General features: G+C 43.9%; 1 protein-coding gene across 2 annotated transcripts in view; it reads right to left on the minus strand.

Moving 5' to 3' along the window:
- Window positions 1-19463, minus strand: part of LOC135508252 (cysteine-rich motor neuron 1 protein-like) — a 47210-nt gene that overhangs the window by 13880 nt on the left and 13867 nt on the right. Inside the window, exons 4-8 of one of the 2 annotated variants that reach the window (XM_064928313.1) lie at window positions 15258-15500; window positions 9239-9418; window positions 4353-4556; window positions 2662-2790; window positions 1643-1796 (exon numbers count right to left, since the gene is read on the minus strand). In XM_064928313.1, the coding sequence (XP_064784385.1) occupies window positions 1643-1796; window positions 2662-2790; window positions 4353-4556; window positions 9239-9418; window positions 15258-15500 (910 nt within the window). The remainder of the gene's footprint in view (window positions 1-1642; window positions 1797-2661; window positions 2791-4352; window positions 4557-9238; window positions 9419-15257; window positions 15501-19463) is intronic. The other variant, XM_064928314.1, reaches the window with a different exon arrangement.

Raw genomic sequence — 19463 nt, forward strand, 5'->3', positions numbered from 1 at the left:
TGTGTTTGGACCATGAAAGATCCTTAGTGATGTGGACACCGAGGAACTTGAAGCTCTCGACCCGCTCTACTACAGCCCCCAGAGGCAGTCGGAGACAGAGCCCTGCCACTAGCAGTGGTCACATCTCTACTGATTCAATAGTAATGACAGTATGGAGAGGCCAGGCTGAGCTTTGAGCTGTCTGGGCCCTCAGTGTACAAACAAAGAGACAGAGAGTCTGGCCATCTTGGTAACTGGGCTTTGTTTAAAGGTGGTTTGTGGAATTTCGTGCACAGCGCTGGGCTCTGGGGCTGGGAATGCTGGCCCTGCACAAATTCCAGCGTGCTGGGCAACAGGAGAATTCCGTGCATTTCCTATCAGGTCTGATGATGATTTAGACCCATTGAGGAGGGGAAACGCTTTAAGTCCCCCTTTGTGTCCTGCTCGAAGGCGTTCAACTATGCCAAATGTCAATGTAAACACACCTTTAGGGCTCTCACCCACTCTGACAGCCCACTGCTTACTGCTTACATGATGTCCCCCTCTACCCTATGGAGATAAGAGAACTGGACTGTTCATACATAGCAAGGATAGTGTTTGAGGCAAAAAATGATATAGTTGACTTCTCTGTAGAGGTTATAAATGCAGCCAATTTATACAAAGCCGTCTCTGTGCCACCTCTTTGTATCTTCTCACTAGTCCATTATAGGAGCCCCACTCTGCTAGAAGATTGATGCATTGCTTGGCTCATCGAGGATTCAGACTTCTGAAGCCGGTCCTGAGCTGGTGCTTATGAATGCTTCCTGCTCCTCTTCCCCCTCGGGGGGACTCTCTGGCATCCTGTGCAGACATATCAGGCCCATTTTGAGCAGAGGCTCCAGTGAGCATGGTTCAGATACCAGAAGAATCCCACTGTATACACTTCATAGAGACCGCTTTTGTGGGGATGTGTTTTTGATCGTTGTTTTGAGATGGAAAGATGATTTATGAAATGAGAGTGTGGGGGGAGGGGTAGAGGGGCTGAAGCACCGGACACTGCACTGGTCACACAGAGACACAGATTGGCCCCTAATTGGCCCCGATTGACCCTTTAGATCTGAGCAGGTGGGGAGAAGGTGAGGCTGCCAGGTGTGTAACAGTATACTTCCTCTCTGCCCACTGAGACCTGTATCTGCACCCTGCCAACTACTCCACCTGGAGAATGATGATGTTGTCTGTACACACTAATCTACAGTCATGTTTTTACAGAGTCTGATAGTCCTGTCAGCCAAGACATGCTTGTGTTCCTTTGCCAGAGCCAAAGATTTTGCAGTGTGAGTAGTAGCGCACATGTCAAATAACCAAAATCAAAAAATAAAAGTGTTTACACAGTTGAAGTCTACATCATTACAAAATACACGACTGAACAAAACAAACAATGAGAGGAGGAGCCCTATTCATACCTACATAGTACAAACATAGAGTGTTTTTCCCGCTAACGAGAGGCCGGATTGTATGTTAGGGCCCATGTCAATAATAAACCAGACAAATCACCATTAATTCAGGCTTTGGCCTTCAGTCGTAACCAATGGGGCTGTAACAACCTTTGATCAGAGTGGAAACTAAGGGGTGAATAATGAGCCGTGCTTAACTTGAAGATGTGGAGACCATCCAGAGGACTTACACATATCCGTAGGGACAGGTCTTGCTGCAGGTCAGGGGTCGGCACTTGGGCATTGGAGAGCTGCACTCACACACCTCGCAGCCAAAGTTATCCTTCTCGTATCCCATGGGGCATTGCAGGGAGCAATATGACCCCAGGTCAGGGCAGGATTCATCTGAAACAGTTCACATGGAGGTCATCTTACCATCAACATCATATTAGTTTGCATTAGGGTTTTTCATTTGAGAATTCCTACAGCTTAAAATGGCAAAATACTACACAGCCATGGAAACACATGAGATGCGACAGATTTATTTAAATTTTATTTTTACATTAATTTAACCAGGCAAGTCAGTTAAGAACAAATTCGTATTTTCAATGATGGCCTAGGAACAGTCAGTTAACTGCCTATTCAGAGGCAGAACGACAGATTTGTACCTTGTCAGCTTGGGGATTTGAACTTGCAACCTTCCGGTTGCTAGTCCAACGCTCCAACGCTCCAACCACTAGGCTACCCTGCCACCCCACCCCAGATATTTCTTAGTGTGTGTGCTTATTTCTGTGTTATGGAGATAACGTGCCAGGGAATCGTCATTTTAAGCAAGTCACAGTATGTGTGTGTTTACGGTATGTGTGTGTTTACAGTGTGTGTTTACGGTATGTGTGTGTTTACAGTATTTGTGTGTGTTTACGGTATGTGTGTGTTTACAGTGTGTGTTTACGGTATGTGTGTGTTTACAGTATTTGTGTGTGTTTACGGTATGTGTGTGTTTACAGTGTGTGTGTTTACAGTGTTTGTGTGTGTTTAAGGTATGTGTGTGTTTACGTATGCGTGTGTTTACAGTGTGTGTGTGTTTACGGTATGTGTGTGTTTACAGTGTGTGTGTGTTTACGGTATTGTGTGTGTTTACAGTGTGTGTGTGTTTACAGTGTGTGTGTGTTTACAGTATGTGTGTGTTTACGGTGTGTGTGTGTGTTTACAGTGTGTGTGTGTGTTTGCGTATCCGGGTTTAACCCTTTACATCCAGTATGAGACTCACGGTTGAGGCACTGGCAGAGCAGGCAGCCGTTGTTGTCCTGCTGGAAGCCGTAGGGACAGTCTTTCCCTGATCGAGAGCAGTTTTCCAGACGAGGACACAGCATGGGGCTCACTGTCTCATACGAAGGCTCTATGAGATAGAACAGTAGGTTATAACCGTCATATGATGCTGCTATAACTCTCTATGACATGCCATACTATACTTGACACTATGAAGCTTATAACACTCACAGACATGTCATACTATTCTGAAATGAGGCTTTATTGAGAGTTCAGAGTAAAGAAACATACATTTAAACACACACAATGTTACACATCTATCTCCATGCCAACAGAAATAGTTCAGTGTTCACGTTGCTCCCATCAGAGAGTGCTGTGATAAGAGATAAACGCAGGCCCATTACAGAAGATACTGTAGGTGCTCTCTATCAAAGGGCTCTGATGAATGAGCACCTCACATGTTGTCTAAATGACCTGGAGTGCATGAGCACGCCTTGCCTTGGTTCTCTCCCCTAACAGAGGAGGCCCTATGTGGGAGTCTGGTGTGTCAGAGGCTGGCACTGGACAGACCCAGAGGGCTTCTGGCCCTGGTCAGGGCCTCATCCTCACTGGAGCCGGTCAGCGATGAGGTGTTCTGCTGGCCTGGGTCACATGTACGAGCCACAACCAGGGGATGTTAAGGTGGGGTTTGGGTGGGAGCCCATTATCTTGCCACGTTCAGTGGGAGGAGCACCAAAAAAGCTGTAACTAATTATGCTCACAAAAAAACAGTGATCCACTCCAATTAAGCAGCCTTAAGCCCTCAGTCTAAGCTGCACCTCATGGACGTGGGTCTCATTTTGCAGTCTGGACCAATAAAAAATAACAAAGGAGCCTGCAGTGGAAGAAAGCTGTGCGGCCTCCCCTTTAATGAGCCACCAACATGGCCTCTACATAGCTGCAGGGGGAGAGGCTATCCCACAGTTCTGTTCCACCAGTCAGGTTCTAAGCTCAAAGCTCTAAGCTGTAATTGTAGCTTGGGCCAACGAAGTAGGAATTGTTCCATTTACAGATGAAGACGTCAATTGGAGGACGCATTATACATTGATTTGTTGCACATCTGATATAGCTACATTGACATTTGAGGGGGTTGCATTAATGGGGATGTTTTCCTGAAAATCAGCTGCCGAGTTGTAAGTTGTTTATGACAGCAGTATGGCAGATACACTACATTGGCCATATGTGGAGCTCAATGGAATTACAGATACAATTTATGGTTCCCCTGATCCTTAAGCATCAGAAACATTTAAGTTGTTGTGCTTTCAAAAATGTTATTAGATTAAAAACGGAGTATACATCATATTATACAGTCTTTACAGCCCTATTAGGCTAGAGGAAAGGAACATTCAATCTACCATTAAAACGTATGGTATGTCAATTGCTTGCACGTGTAATATTAAGCTTCTGGAGAAGTGCGACGTCAGATATTTCCTTATGAGGACATTGGTTGCTTTTGACAATAAGGGGTATGTCTAGAACATGCTAAAATTGGAATTGTTCCTTGCTATTTTCAAACTTAAATCTCCAACTCCTTCAATGCTGTATGTGATTAGGTACAATATGATCATACATTTATGAAGCAGGTGTGTGTGTGTGCGACTGTTTGTTTGTGTGCGACTGTTTGTGTGTGTGTGTCTCGCTCTCTCTCCGTACCCTCGCAGAAGGGGCAGCATTCTCCTGGGATCTTGACTGGGTTCTGACAGCTCTGTTTGCAGGCCATGGCTGTACAGTGAGGGTCTCCATCCACACACTGACAGAAGGTGCAGTCATCCTCCTTCCACTGCTCCTCATGGCCACGCAGCTTGTTGTTCACCCAGCAGCTGGCCTCCGTGCTGTCCATAGACAGGAGCTCCACATCTGGACACACAGAGAGGGAGACACAGATAGAGGCTGGGATCAGAAGGAGAGAAGTGTGGGAACTATACTGTGCTCTTTGGTATACCATCCTTACTTGTAAATACTGTGTGGTACATATGCTGTATGACACACAACTGTAAGATTGTTTTTCAGTCTCAATTCGTCTGGGCATGGACTCTACAATGTGTTGAAAGCATTGAGCATGGAAAACCTAGCAGAGTTGCAGTTCTTGACACAAACCAGTGCACCTGGCACCTACTACCATACCCCGTTAATAGGCACTTAAATGTAGCCTTGCCAATTCACCCTCTGAATGGCACATATACACAATCCATGTCTCAATTGTCCCAAGGTTTAAAAATCCTTCTTTAACCTGTCTCCTCCTTCATCTACACTGATCGAAGTGGATTTAACAAGTGCATTCATAAGGGACCATAGCTTTCACCTGGATTCACCTGGTCAGTCTGTCATTAAAAGAGCAGGTGTTCTTAATGTTTTGTATACTCATTGTATGTACATATCCACGTAATTGAGTGAACAAAGTATTGGATGGAATCAGAGGTGTGAGAAGCAGGATATTGCTGGAGGGACCAGGGGAAACTGGCCGCCACCAAGACCGGTGGAAGAACACTCCAAAGCTCTTTAAGGAGTCAGAGAGGATGTAAAGAAACTGTACAGGGATCTAATGTACATATAGTGTAGGTCTAATGTATAATGTATGTAATTCGAGCTAGATGGAAGAGCATGGTATCGGAGAATTTCATATTGGAGCGAGATTAGTTCATTAAAAGCAAGACAGACATATCTAATTTCCTGTCTTTGCAGTGTCCAGTCATTCCCTTTAAGAGGAGTTACCCTCAGCCATGTGCATGTCACACAGATCCAGTTTCACCAGTGCCCCCGAAGGCCAAAGACCAGTTCAGGGTTCACCGTCAAGAATTTCACTCCAAAGCAAGAAATCCCATTCAAGAGCATTTCATGCATAACATGCGGTTTTAACCATTTGTTTGAAGTCTAGGAACAGCAACATAATAAAGCCAACTGTTTAAGAAGCAACCCAGAAAACACATTGTGCTTAGAATTCTGGGACCTGTTCTGATGACTTAAGAGTTGAAATAACCATAATTGTTTTTTGTTCAACTGTTTATTGGTAACAGAGGCAGGCCATTACCACAGCAGCAGTGTGTGTGTGTGTGTGTGTGGTGAAGAAGGGGGGTATCCCTAAGGCCAACGTCCTATTTGCCAATTTTGATTCCAGCAGAGATTTGGCTGCTGTGATTCCTCCGTCTGGGTGCGATTACCACGAATATGAAGCAGTTCTGCTTTCCTCTCTATCTATCCCTTTCTTTCTCTTTCTATCCATCTCTCACACTATCAATAGTGAGCCTAAAAATACACATTGTATTGCACTCACACACAAGCCTTCAAGCACTTAGGGTTTTAGGTGACTTGACCAGCCTACGAAAAGGATTAGAACAGGTATGCAGCTGTGCCTTGTAAATGAGACAGCTATCAGGTACAGAACCGGAGGTTCCTCTTAATAACAACCATGAACCAGGTGCCACCCCCAGCTTACCACAATAACTCTGACTACAGCCTCCTCAATGACTGGAGCTTTGGCCAAGCAGGGGTACAAGATGAAAGCATTCCCCACCATCTCAGGGGCTGAACATTCCAGGTGTACCTCCGACACTGACCTCCAATAACCTCCCTGTCTCCCTCCCTCTCATGTGTCTGATCAATTACAAAAACACAGGCAGACAAATCTGGCTACCACCATCACCATTATACACTGAACAAAAACATAAATGCAACTTGTAAAGTGTTGTTTCATGAGCCGATATAAAAGATCAAACATTTACATTTGTTTAAATCCCTGTTAGTAAACATTTCTTCTTTGCCAAGATAATCCATCCACCTGACAGGTGTGGCATATCAAGAAACTGATTAAACAGCATGATCGTTACACAGGTGCTCCTTGTGCTGGGGACACTAAAAGGCCACTCTAAAATATGCAGTTTTGTTACACAACACTAAATGTCACAGATGTCTCAAGTTTTGAAAGAGCGTGCAATTGGCATGCTAACTGCAGGAATGTCCACCAGAGCTGTTGCCAGATAATTGAATGTTAATTTCTCTACCATAAGCTGTCTTCAACAACGTTTTAGAATTTGTAAGTACAACCGGCCTCACAACCGCAAACTACGTGTAGCCACCCCAGCCCAGGACCTCCACATCCGGATCGTCTGAGACAGCTGATGAAACTGTGGGTTTTCACAACTGAATACTTTCTGCAAGGAAACAGTCTCAGTGATGAGTCTCAGAAACAGTCTCATTTGCATGCTCGTCGTCCTCACCAGGGTCTTGACTTGACTGCAGCTCGACGTCGTAACCAACTTCAGAGAGCAAATGCTTACCTTCGATGGCCACTGGCAAGCTGGAGAAGTGTGCTCTTCCTGGATGAATCCCGATTTCAACTGTACCAGGCAGATGGCAGATGGTGTTGTGTGGGTGAGCGGTTTGCTGATGTCAACGTTGTGAACAGAGTGCCCCATGGTGGCGGAGGGGTTATGGTATGGGCAGGCATAAGATACGGACAATGAACACAATTGCATTTTATCATTTGCATTTTGGCAATTTGAATGCACAGATATACCGTGACGAGATCCTGATGCCCATTGTAGTGCCATTCATCAGCATGATAATGCACAGCCCATGTCGCAAGGATCTGTACACAATTCCTGGAAGCTAAAAATGTTCGACAGCGTGTTTCAGTTTCCTCCAATATCCAGCAACTTCGCACAGCCACTGAAGAGGAGTGGGACAACATTCCACAACATTCCACAGGCCACAAGTCTGATCAACTCTATGCGAAGGAGATCTGTCACGCTGCATAAGGCAAAATATGGTCACCAGATACTGACTGGTTTTCTGTTCCACCCCCATACTTTATTTTATTTTATCTCAAATCAAATCAAATTTTATTTGTCATATACACATGGTTAGCAGATGTTAATGTGAGTGTAGCGAAATGCTTGTGCTTCTAGTTCCGACAAAGCAGTAATAACCAACAAGTAATCTAACTAACAATTCCAAAACTAATTTCTTATACACAGTGTAAGGGGAAAAGAATATGTACATAAAGATATATGAATGAGTGATGGTACAGAGCAGCATAGGCAAGATACAGTAGATGGTATCGAGTACAGTATATACATATGAGATGAGTATGTAAACAAAGTGGCATAGTTAAAGTGGCTAGTGATACATGTATTACATAAGGATGCAGTAGATGATATAGAGTACAGCATATACGTATACATATGAGATGAATAATGTAGGGTATGTAAACATTATATTAGGTAGCATTGTTTAAAGTGGCTAGTGATATATCTGTGACCAACAGATGCATTTCTGTATTCCCAGTTATGTGAAATCCATAGATTAGGGCCTAATGAATTGATTTAAATGGACTGATTTTGTTATATGAACTGTAACTCAGTGAAATCTTTGAAATTGTTACATTGCGTTTATTTTTTTGCTCAGTGTACTTCAACAGACAGTGTACTTCACCAGACAGTGTACTTCACCAGACAGTGTACTTCACAAGACAGTCATTTGTTGTCCACATGCGCTGCCCAAACCCTTTCAACAGCTCCAACCGCAGGTACCAGTATTTTTACCTGCCTCTGAGGACATGTGTTTTAGTGAGGGGATCAGGTACAAACATGTCAACCTCCATTAAGGCTACCAGATATAATGAAGCCAAAGCAGTCACTCAAAGGAAGTTTATGTTCCTGACTTCCTAGACATTGCTAATTCTTTTGACCGGTCCTTGTATGTGAAGCATGTTAATGACTCGAGTCGAGCTGGATGTAAACGGAAGCGATTAAGGTAAGGCCATTGTATGGCGTGTTGGGTGCCCTGGGAGAGTGGACTAAAGCCTTATGTGCTCGATACGTCTGCCCCCCTGCCTCCCTAGTGCCCCCCTGCCAGTCTGGCCACAATCAACACTAATCACAAACGGCCTCCCTGACTGTGTCAGCTCACCTCAACAAATCTAGTCGTGTCATACAAAACCTCACTTATCTATAAAACATCAATATCTGTTATAGATACCGTTGTTTAACTTTTGATGTGTGTACCTGTAACGGATGTGAAACGGCTAGTTTAGTTAGCGGTGGTGCACGCTAAATAGCGTTTCAAATCGGTGACGTCACTTGCTCTGAGACCTTGAAGTAGTAGTTCCCCTTGCTCTGCAAGGGCCGCGGCTTTTGTGGAGCGATAGGTAACAATGCTTCGAGGGTGACTGTTGTTGATGTGTGCAGAAGTTCCCTGGTTTGCGCCCGGGGACGGTATAAAGTTATACTGTTACATTGATGCTGTTGTCCCGGATCACTGGTTGCTGCGGAAAAAGAGGAGGTCAAAAGGGGGGTGAGTGTAACGGATGTGAAACGGCTAGTTTAGTTAGCGGTGGTGCGCGCTAATAGCATTTCAATCGGTGAGGTCACTTGCACTGAGACCTTGAAGTAGTAGTTCCCCTTGCTCTGCAAGGGCCGTGGCTTTTGTGGAGCGATGGGTGACGATGCTTCGAGGGTGACTGTTGTTGATGTGTGCAGAAGTTCCCTGGTTCGCACCCTGGTATGGGCGAGGGGACATTCTAAAGTTATACTGTTACATACCTATGCATACTGGGCAGCATTCTCCCTCCGGGATGTAGAAGTTCTCACAGTCGAGTTCCGCACATTCTGCTTTGGAGCAGAAGGATATCCCTCCTCGACACTGGCAGAGCCAGCACGGGTCCATACGGTACACCTCCTCCTCGGAAAACTCCTTCCCGTTGTGGACACACTTGGGAGAAACTGGGAAAAGTGGAAGAAGAAACAGATGCTGTCAACCTGAACGATATGTAGGGCTCTTGATGGCTAACATACACTAGCGGCTGGCTCATTCATCCCCCCTCCTCTCCCTTGTAACTATTCCCCAAGTCGTTGCTGTAAATGAGAATGTGTTCTCAGTCAACTTACCTGGTAAGATAAGGGTTAAATAAATAAATAAATTAAATGAACATATACTATGCTTAAACCATCCCATTTGGTATGTATAAAATACATTATCCACCCCGGGACAGAATGAGTTTGTTGCTTCTGTATCCGTGTATTAACTCAGAAGCAATAATTACAGTGTAGCTAGATGTGGATGGAAGAGCAGCGTGTTGTGGTAAAGTCGTGTGGAGCTAGGCACTTGGGCCGAGAGCCCAGTGCACTGGGCTCCAACAGCATTAGACAATGAAGCCAGCTCCATAAGGTGGAATTCAGCAGAGATTTGTGAAGTCTTGGTGGAGACAGCACTCGCGGCGTAGCTCAGCTCAGCTCATCCCAGCGCTGGGTAAAAGAAAACAGCAGCAGACTGCTGGTACAGTGTGGTCTGGAGAGCTGGGATGCAGACAGCAGACAGGCCCAGTAAAGCCAGCGTAAGTACCGGAAACCTCAGCTGTCTGTCTCCAAACGCCGGCCCATAGAACAATGACGACCGTACGGATCATTAGAGACTCATAACAAGCCCAGAGCAGCCGCCTCGCAGACACAACTGTCCACTCACTGCACGCGATACTCCTGGAACACTCCGGAAGATAGTGTGTGTGTGTGTGTGTGCGTGCGTGCGGTGAAGGACAAGCCCATTCTCTATTTAGTTTATTAAAGTTCCATCAATTAAATTTCCATAATTTCATTAAAATGGATTCAGTATTATTGCCAAATAAACAAGAGGGGATGTTGACAAACTAACTCAGTGATTACCACAGCCATTTGTCTTTGACACTTTCACTGACAATGCCTATGACTCAGGGTCTTGAAAGACCACATTAACTTCTCATCAAAACCATGATGATTCAGCTACTGCAGGAGAGTGATTATGTAAACAAGTCATGGTTTGATATGCCATGGAGGAGAAGGAGGGGTAAATAACTGCCCAGATGCTAACAGATGTAGCTAGTCCCACTAAGGTTTCCATCTGTATACCATACCCTGGTAGAGCACTGCTCTGACCCCTCTCCTTGCCCCCTGGACCAGCCCTGCACTTTAATACAAAGCAGGTGGGCCAACTGAGTTGAAAGTAAAGCAGGGATTCTCTCCCTGCCTGCCTGCCTGCCTGCCTGCCTGCCTGCCTGCCTGCCTGCCTGCGAGAAAATACAATAAGCACTTTGCCAGACAGAAATGTAAATGCATGGAAAAAATAGGAAGTCAAAAGGCAGGATGTTCAAGTGATTTCCACAGTATTTGTTAAATGGTAATCCCTAAAACAAACTGGAGGCTGGAACACTGAATTCCATTCATGCTTTTATCCGACTGGATTAAAAATTTAAAAAAAATATCAGACTGGATTCACTTCTAAAACCAAAGTTGCACCCCTGCATGAAACCCTGACTTTGGCCCACCCTAAAACATTCATTACATTCAACATGGTGTGACCGTCTCTTCCAGCAAACAAAAATGTAAAACCAAATTATAAACAAAAAAATCGGAGGGAATTTTCTCAATGGAGCAGAAAGGTCTCAGCATATTAATTCTGGTTAATCCAATTTCCTCCCATATCATGCACATCAAGACTTCTACCATGCATTCTTGATTAAAATTGCCAGACACTTCGTGTGGTTGTAGAGCTTGATTCAAGTTCACAGCTTTAATGTTCTTAGAAAGCAAGTACCATACTAGTCTACATCAAGTTGTGGTTAAACCTAAATGCTACATGCGATGAAGTCCATACTGTTTGCTCGTCGAAGGGCTGATAAACAGTAGGCTGCTGTTAACACGGTCGTTTGGAACCATCTGTAATATCAGATGACATCAGGTCAGGAAGGCCAAGCCAGCTCCAGCCCAGCCACCCAGACCCATTCTTCAGCCAGAGCTGGAAACGTCTTGTCAAACATGGCCAAAACACACAGGTCAGACCCATTGTCATAGTACTCTGTACACTGACCCTGACCAAATACCCACCAAAAGCCAACCTCAGGTCTGTAAAAACATTTGTTCAATGCCTTAGGTCACTGAAAGTTGGGTACTATTATGTGTTCCATTGCAAAATACTCTAGGAATCCCAAACTTTGTGATTAATGAATCGGATTATAATTTGTTTTGTGGATGGGCTTTAGTGTTTGTGAGTGACCCAACCATTAGCGAACAGTCATTCATTTTGAGCCCCACCTGTTTAGCAAAAACTAACAAAACAAAAAACAATTGTTTTGTTGTTGTTGCCTGTTTTGTATGTTATTTTGCCATTAATACATGGCACATGTATTTGTAAACCATGTATACATGGCACATGTATACAGTTTGCAAACCATGTAAAAATAAATAATTGAGTTAATAAAGCCACATAAAAAAATATTTCAGCCGAGCTCAGTGCTTTCTGAGGTGGTGGGGCAGCCAGCGGAAAATACAGAACATAGTTGGTAATGGTCTCTAGTTGCATCATGATTGGCTCAGTGTTCTGTCACTCATGGGGACACTACGTCACCACAAAATCTACTGGGTAGAGCTCGAAAATTTAAGCCCCTTGGGTGCTGCCATAGATTTACATTAGAAGTGCTATTCCAAGAAGGCTTAAGGTCATTGGCCACAGGTAAAATGACGTCAAATCACGTTATATCTACCATAGCTTTGATTGGACTGATCATGTCAAGATCATACTTTCAAAATCTTACCTAGCAAGCTAGACAAGCAGTCATCGTAAAGAATTAAGTTGACAATCTACTGGAAAATTTTCAAGCCCTGTCACAAAATATATCAGTGCTCATCGGCCATTGGACATAACCATTACACAACAAGTGCAAATTACAAATTGGCTAACTGCAAGCATTGCAAAGCAATCACTAGCCTGATATTCAGTGGAGAGGGTGTGTGGTCCAAGTCTGGGTTTAAGGGTCTCTTTTCCAAGCTTAAAAGGATAAACATTCACATGCAACACCAAAGGTTGAATACATTGGGCATGCTATCAATCCAGCATGACTTCTGCCATGTTCAAAACCAGTGGGAACTGTGAAAAAAATTAGCTCAGACTGGGAAAATACGTTTTGAACGGTCATCCAACTCAGAATTCCATGGCGGGATCTCTGGCCTCTTTTTAGAGCTCTGACCTGAAGATCATTGTCGTCCTGATTCAACCTTGTTTTTTCAGAGTTCCCAGTTGTCTTGAAAGCACCATAATGTCAGAATGTCAGACCTGGATGACAAAGTTTGATGACAAAATTTGCCCAGAAGAAAGACCGCCGCACCACCGTACTGTTCAAGTGAAGACAGCACAACAAGGTGATTCCAAAAAGATTATTGTATGCTACTGCATAAAGTATGTAATATGCCAGGGAGATATGTATACTGTAGCTAAGAAATCCATTGTATGTTGTGTAGTAAGTTGTTAGTAGGCCATGTGCCTCACTCTAATACTTTGGTCTCTTTCTCCCTGACAACTTATCATACTGTACTAACTTGGTGGTGTACATGTAGCCTACAGCCTGTGTTAGAGAAATGTCATCCATGATTATTGTAAAAGCTTTCATTGTCTGCTTCTATGCCCCCTTTATTTATCCTATGTTTCTGACTTGGTATACAAGGAGATTATTTTATATATTTTTTTTTAACCAGGTAGGCAAGTTGAGAACAAGTTCTCATTTACAATTGCGACCTGGCCAAGATAAAGCAAAGCAGTTCGACACATACAACACAGAGTTACACATGGAGTAAAACAAACATACAGTCAGTATTCTGCCCTTGAGTTGTAATACAGTAGAAAAAATAAGTCTATATACAATGTGAGCAAATGAGGTGAGATAAGGGAGGTAAAGGCAAAAAAAGGCCATGGTGGCGAAGTAAATACAATATAGTAAGTAAAACACTGGAATGGTAGATTTGCAGTGGAAGAATGTGCAAGGTAGAGATAGAAATAATGGGGTGCAAAGGAGCAAAAATAAATAAATAATTAAATACAGTAGGGGGAGAGGTGGTTGTTTGGGCTGAATTATAGATGGGCTATGTACAGGTGCAGTAATCTGTGAGCTGCTCTGAGCTGGTGCTTAAAGCTAGTGAGGGAGATAAGTGTTTCCAGTTTCAGAGATTTTTGTAGTTCGTTCCAGTCATTGGCAGCAGAGAACTGGAAGGAGAGGCGGCCAAAGGAAGAATTGGTTTAGGGGGTGACCAGAGAGATATACCTGCTGGAGCGCATGCTACAGGTGGGTGCTGCTATGGTGACCAGCAGGGTCTTGTAGATGACCTGGAGCCAGTGGGTTTGGTGACGAGTATGAAGCGAGGGCCAGCCAACTAGAGCGTACAGGTCGCAGTGGTGGGTAGTATATGGGGCTTTGGTGACAAAACGGATGGTACTGTGATAGACTGCATCCAATTTATTGAGTAGGGTATTGAATACTGTAAGAATGGCCCATGTTCTGAATTCTGTCGCTGTACATTTCAAAAGTGCTGAACAAATAGTTATATTAGCTCAAGCATTAATGTCTTAATCGAAATTACAGATTGCCTCTCATCCGCTCATCATTCCTTTAAGCCATAGTTTGTACATCTCAATTGTCAGTAGAAATCACATTTGTTTAAGCAAGTCAGCCATATCATCCTTTTTTTAAAGGCATTAAGTGAGGCTGAATGAACTGTTTCGCTGCCAGACAAGGCTCCGTTGATAATCAGGTGTAGCAGTGGTAAGGATTCACTCCATGATGCTGAAAAGAAAGCTCTGCTGTTGGGACAGCTTTATATAGGACCTAATAGTTTGTGGGAACCGTTTGTCACTGTTATAGTGCAATTAATGTATTGTTTAGTGTTGTGTTGTGAGGTGGCTTCGCTGGCATGCATATTTGAATTCGCCCCACCAATATTTACATGCTAAAGTCACCACTGCACCCAACACATATCCCCAAAGACCTTCTGGGGAGGTCGGGGGATACTAGGGGGGTATGTGCCATATCTTCATCCTCAGTCCCTCTCTGTGTGATTTTTAATGTGGACGCAGTCATGCAGAGCTAACTGTCAGTAGGGGAGGCACAAAGGTCGTCCAGTTCAGGCCCAAAGAGCAGCAGACACTTGTTATCAAAACACTGATCCCCTAGCCTCTGCAGCCGCCATTCAGCCCCTGCCGGCCTGCCTGACTCGACTACACTCCCCCTGGAAGACTGGAGCACATAAAAAGCATTCCCATCAATTAACTGTTGAACCTTTTGGATATGTGACCAAGCAGGAACTCTTTGACACTACACAATTTATTCTGTTGGTAAAACAGCAAATATCTGTTGGGAGCTCAGAGTAAACAGTCTCTCTCTCTCTTACACACACACACACACACACACACACACACACACACACACACACACACACACACACACACACACACACACACACACACACACACACACACACACACACACACACACACACACACACACACACACACACACAGAGGGTGAGAACACCAGTTGCGAGCACGCTTCACACACACAATATGCATATTGAGATCCATTATGTTTAATATGCTTTGTGGCGTTGAGATTATTTGCGGCTACACCCCATAAAAATGTATTTGGACAACAAATGACCATCTATTTCGTGACTCTCCTTTTCATCACAGAACAATTGTGGAGTTAAATTTCACACCAGCACCACTTCTCTCATCAAATTCATGGCTTGCTATGGTTATATACGTTACCTTTCTGGCACTCGAACATGTCACAGCAGTCTCCTGGCTTGCCGGTGGCCTGACTGAGTGGTACAGTCTTCTGGCCGGAGGGGCACTGGGGCTTGTGGCACGCGCGGAGGTCACAGGTGCACTGGGGGGGCACAGTGGGGCAGCAGCCAGCAGGGGGAGTGTAGCTCTTGGTCAGAACCGAGCCCTCAGGACAGGAAGGTACCGGCAGAGCAGGACATGTGGTCGCGGCACACTTCAGCTCCTCTGAAACACACACACACACACACACACACACACACACACACACACACACACACACACACACACACACACACACACACACACACACACACACACACACACACACACACACACACACACACACACACACACATATAATAACAAGCCTCTGTAAGGCATGCTGTAGCACCACCTTCAACCCAGCTCCAGGCTACAACAGTGCCCACACTGTTTGCTAGGTGGCAGGGGAAAAGGGCGGAGAGGAGTGGGGCTCCCTGGCCTGCATACAGTGTTAGTGGAACAGTGTTGCTCATGTTGCAGTCATCAGATCCCCTTCACTCCGAGACAGCTTTACAGCATCCTGTTAGGACGGAGAGTGAGAGCTATGCTCGTCTCTAGACACGACAAACCTCTCAGCACCTCCTGTCTAAGACCTTTCCTGATCCCTGCCTGCCCACCCACTGGATCCAGCTCTCAATCCAAAGAGGCTCTCCATCGCACCAGCCATTAATACAAGGCCATGTTTTACTCAGACTTTTTTATCCTACCCTGAGCCTTATTTTTGAAATCACACTACACTTAGCATTCCAGGAAGCGTTTGTCTATCGATATGCCAGAGCCAATATAATGGTCTTCATACTCTGGTTAGGGAGTGCAGGTGGCACAGGGGTGTACTTTTGACACTTTCAGGAAAAGAAAAGTGGAGTGCCCCTCTGTCTCATATTGTAGAAGGACAGTAGCTACCTTACGAAGCTTGGATTACCCAATCCTTAACCATTGCTTATTTTGGTTCAACCGTGTCACTGTTTAGCATACAGAGTCGAGGGATTGGGTGCTGCAAACTCATGTCCTGTCCTATACAGTGCCTTCCGAAAGTATTCACACCCCTTGCCTTTTCAAAGTTTTGTTGTGTTACAGCCTGAATATAAAATGTATTTAATTTATATTTTGTGTCATTGGCCTACACACAATACCCCATAATGTCAAAATGGAATAATGTTTTTTTTTAATTTGTACAAATTAATTCAAAATGAAAAGCTGAAATGTTCCGAGTCAATACGTATTCAACCTCTTTGTTATTACAAGCCTAAATAAGCTCAGGAGTAAAAATGATCTTGACAAGTCACATAATAAGTTGCATGAACTCACTCTGTGTGCAATAATAGTGTTTAACATGATTTTTTTAATGACTACTTTGTCTGTTTCCCACACATACAGACAATTGTAAGGTCCCTCAGTCAAACAGTGAATTTCAGGGCCTCCCGGGTGGCGCAGTGGTTAAGTGTCCTGTACTGCAGCGTCAGCTGTGCCATCAGAGACTCTGGGATCACGCCCAGGCTCTGTCATAACCGGCGGCGACCGGGAGGCTCGTGGGGAGACACACAATTGGCCGAGCATCACCCGGTTAGGGAGGGGTTGGCCGGTAGGGATGTCCTTGTCTCATCACGCACCAGCGACTCCTGTGGTGGGCTGGGCGCAGTGCGTGCTAACCAGGGTTGCCGGGTGCATGGTGTTTCCTCCGACACATTGGTGCGGCTGGTTTCCGGGTTGGATGCGCGCTGTCTTAAGAAGCAGTGCGGTTGGGTTGTGTATCGGAGGACGCATGACTTTCAACCTTCGTCTCTCCCGAGCCTGTACGGGATGCGATGAGACAAGATAGTAGCTACTAAAACAATTGGATATCACAAAATTGGGGAGAAAATTCAAACACAAATTCAACCACAAAGACCAGGGAGGTTTCCAATACCTTGCCAAACATGGGCACAACTTGGTAGATGGGTAAAAAATATATTAATTACACTTTTGATGGTGTATCAATACACCCAGTCACTACAAAGATACAGGCGTCCTTCCTAACTCATTTGCCAGAGAGGAATGAAACAGCTCACCATTGACCATGAGGTCAATGGTGACTTTAAAACAGTTACAGAATTGAAGGGTTGTGATAGGAGGAAACTGATGATGGAGCAACAACATGGTAGTTACTCCACAATACTGACTTAATTGACAGTAAAAAGAAGAAGCCTGTAGTGAATTAAAATATTCCAAACAATGTGTCCTGTTTGCAACAAGGCACTAAAGTAATAGTACAAAAAATGTAATTAAATTCTAGTAATGAATACAAAGTGTTATGTTTGGGGAAAATCCAATACAACACATTACTGAGTAAGACTCTCCATATTTTCAAGCACAGTGGTGGCTGCATCATGTTATGGGTATGCGTGTAATCGTTAAGGACTGGGGAGTTTTTCATGATAATAAAGAAATGCAATGAAGCTGAGCACAGGCAAAATCCTAGAGAAAAACTTGGTTCAGTCTGCTTTCCACCAGACGCTGGTAGATTAATTAACTTTTCAACAGGACAATAACCTAAAGCAGATGGTTATTTAACCTTTTGAATTCAGGCTGTAACACAACAAAACGTGAAATAAGTCAATGGGTATTTCAAGGCACTTTTGTCAATGAAAAAAATTTCACAGATCTCCTGTTTTAATACAAGATTATTTTGTTATGAAACTGGGAGAGATGCTCAAAGGGATGCACTGTATGATTGATGACAGTGGAGAAAAAATTACTTTCTGACATGTCCAGAAATACAAATATCTTCTAAATAAGTAATTGCCTCATAAGAGAGATAAATGTAATGGCTATGATTGCATGGCAAAACCAATCTTTGATGATGGTTTTGGTGGAAAGAGAATGAAGGAAATGACAAGGCTTTTTGAGGCTCTTTCTTTCATGATGTCCTTCCCAGACTTTTGGCTGTGAACACGACTCTAAGAGGATGTGTCTGCCCTTTCTGTCGTTTCCCTGAGGTGTCTGCAGCATTGTGAAGTATTTGTAGGCAGATCGGTGGAAGATTGACCATAAGAGACCACATTTACCACGTGTCCGCCCGGTGTCCTGCGCCGAAATTGGTGCAAAAGTCACCTGCCAGTATTTTTCCATGGGGCACAGAAGAGAAGCAAGCTTCCAAGAACTGCATGTCAATGAAGAGATATGTGAAAAAATCACCATCTGAGTCGATTGATTTGCCAAACAAAAGTTAAGTTGTGACTTGAGCAGGAGAGTCATATTTGGGGGAGATCAATAAATTAGGATGAAGGAAGTGTTAATTTTTCTTCCCTGAATAAATAGTGCATGGGCATGAGGTATCTGCACTGTACTGTTTGCTCTAGGAACCTGTGAACAGTCGGGGCAGGCACAAAGCTTGTATTGATCAACTCTGTTCTTGAATAGTGTCAGAGAGAAGCGGGGAAATTCCCCTGAATTAGGGCAAGAAACGACCCATTTAACAGTGTTTGTCCTAATTCCTGCATTTGAGTAAATGTTACGGCTGATGTCAGAGGTTTTATTCAAAACATCAGAAGCTCTTCAACAGGTAAATGATTTTAAAATTTGCATTTGGTTATCTGACTTTCTGTGAGTCAAATGTTGCAGATTGCTTACTCATGTCTGGTTGGACTGGACAAAAACCAGCTGCCAGACACTCTATTGTCATTCAAATGAATGATATTGTAGAACATTTGCATGGAAACATACTTCTTACACAAATTAGTCAATTTCTATGGTTCAAAAGCATATTTTGAAAATCTGAGATGACAGTGTTGTTAAGAAAAGGCTAACAATGGTGGCTATTCTCCAGCTGAAACAAGAACACAAAGCAAAAATTCAGTTTATGGTTGTTCTCTTGTTTATTTGCGAGATAGTATGAAAACCTAGCCACCCCTTAGGGAAAGCCTTATGCTAATGAGCCTGTACAGCGCACACACACCCACAATCCCGGATCCGGGATGTAGGATTTAGAAATTGGTTTATTACCAAGAATGGTTAATCGATTTTGAATTCAGGCTGTAAACACATGTAAATGCTTTTTTCTACACAACAAAGGAGCACAGTGAAATAAGTCAATGGGTATGAATACTCTCTGAAGGCACTGTAATTGTCAATGGCTAAATAATTTCCCAGATCTCCTGTTTGTAGGAT

This window comes from Oncorhynchus masou, chromosome 21 (genome assembly GCF_036934945.1).
Source record: "Oncorhynchus masou masou isolate Uvic2021 chromosome 21, UVic_Omas_1.1, whole genome shotgun sequence".
NCBI lineage: Eukaryota > Metazoa > Chordata > Actinopteri > Salmoniformes > Salmonidae > Oncorhynchus > Oncorhynchus masou.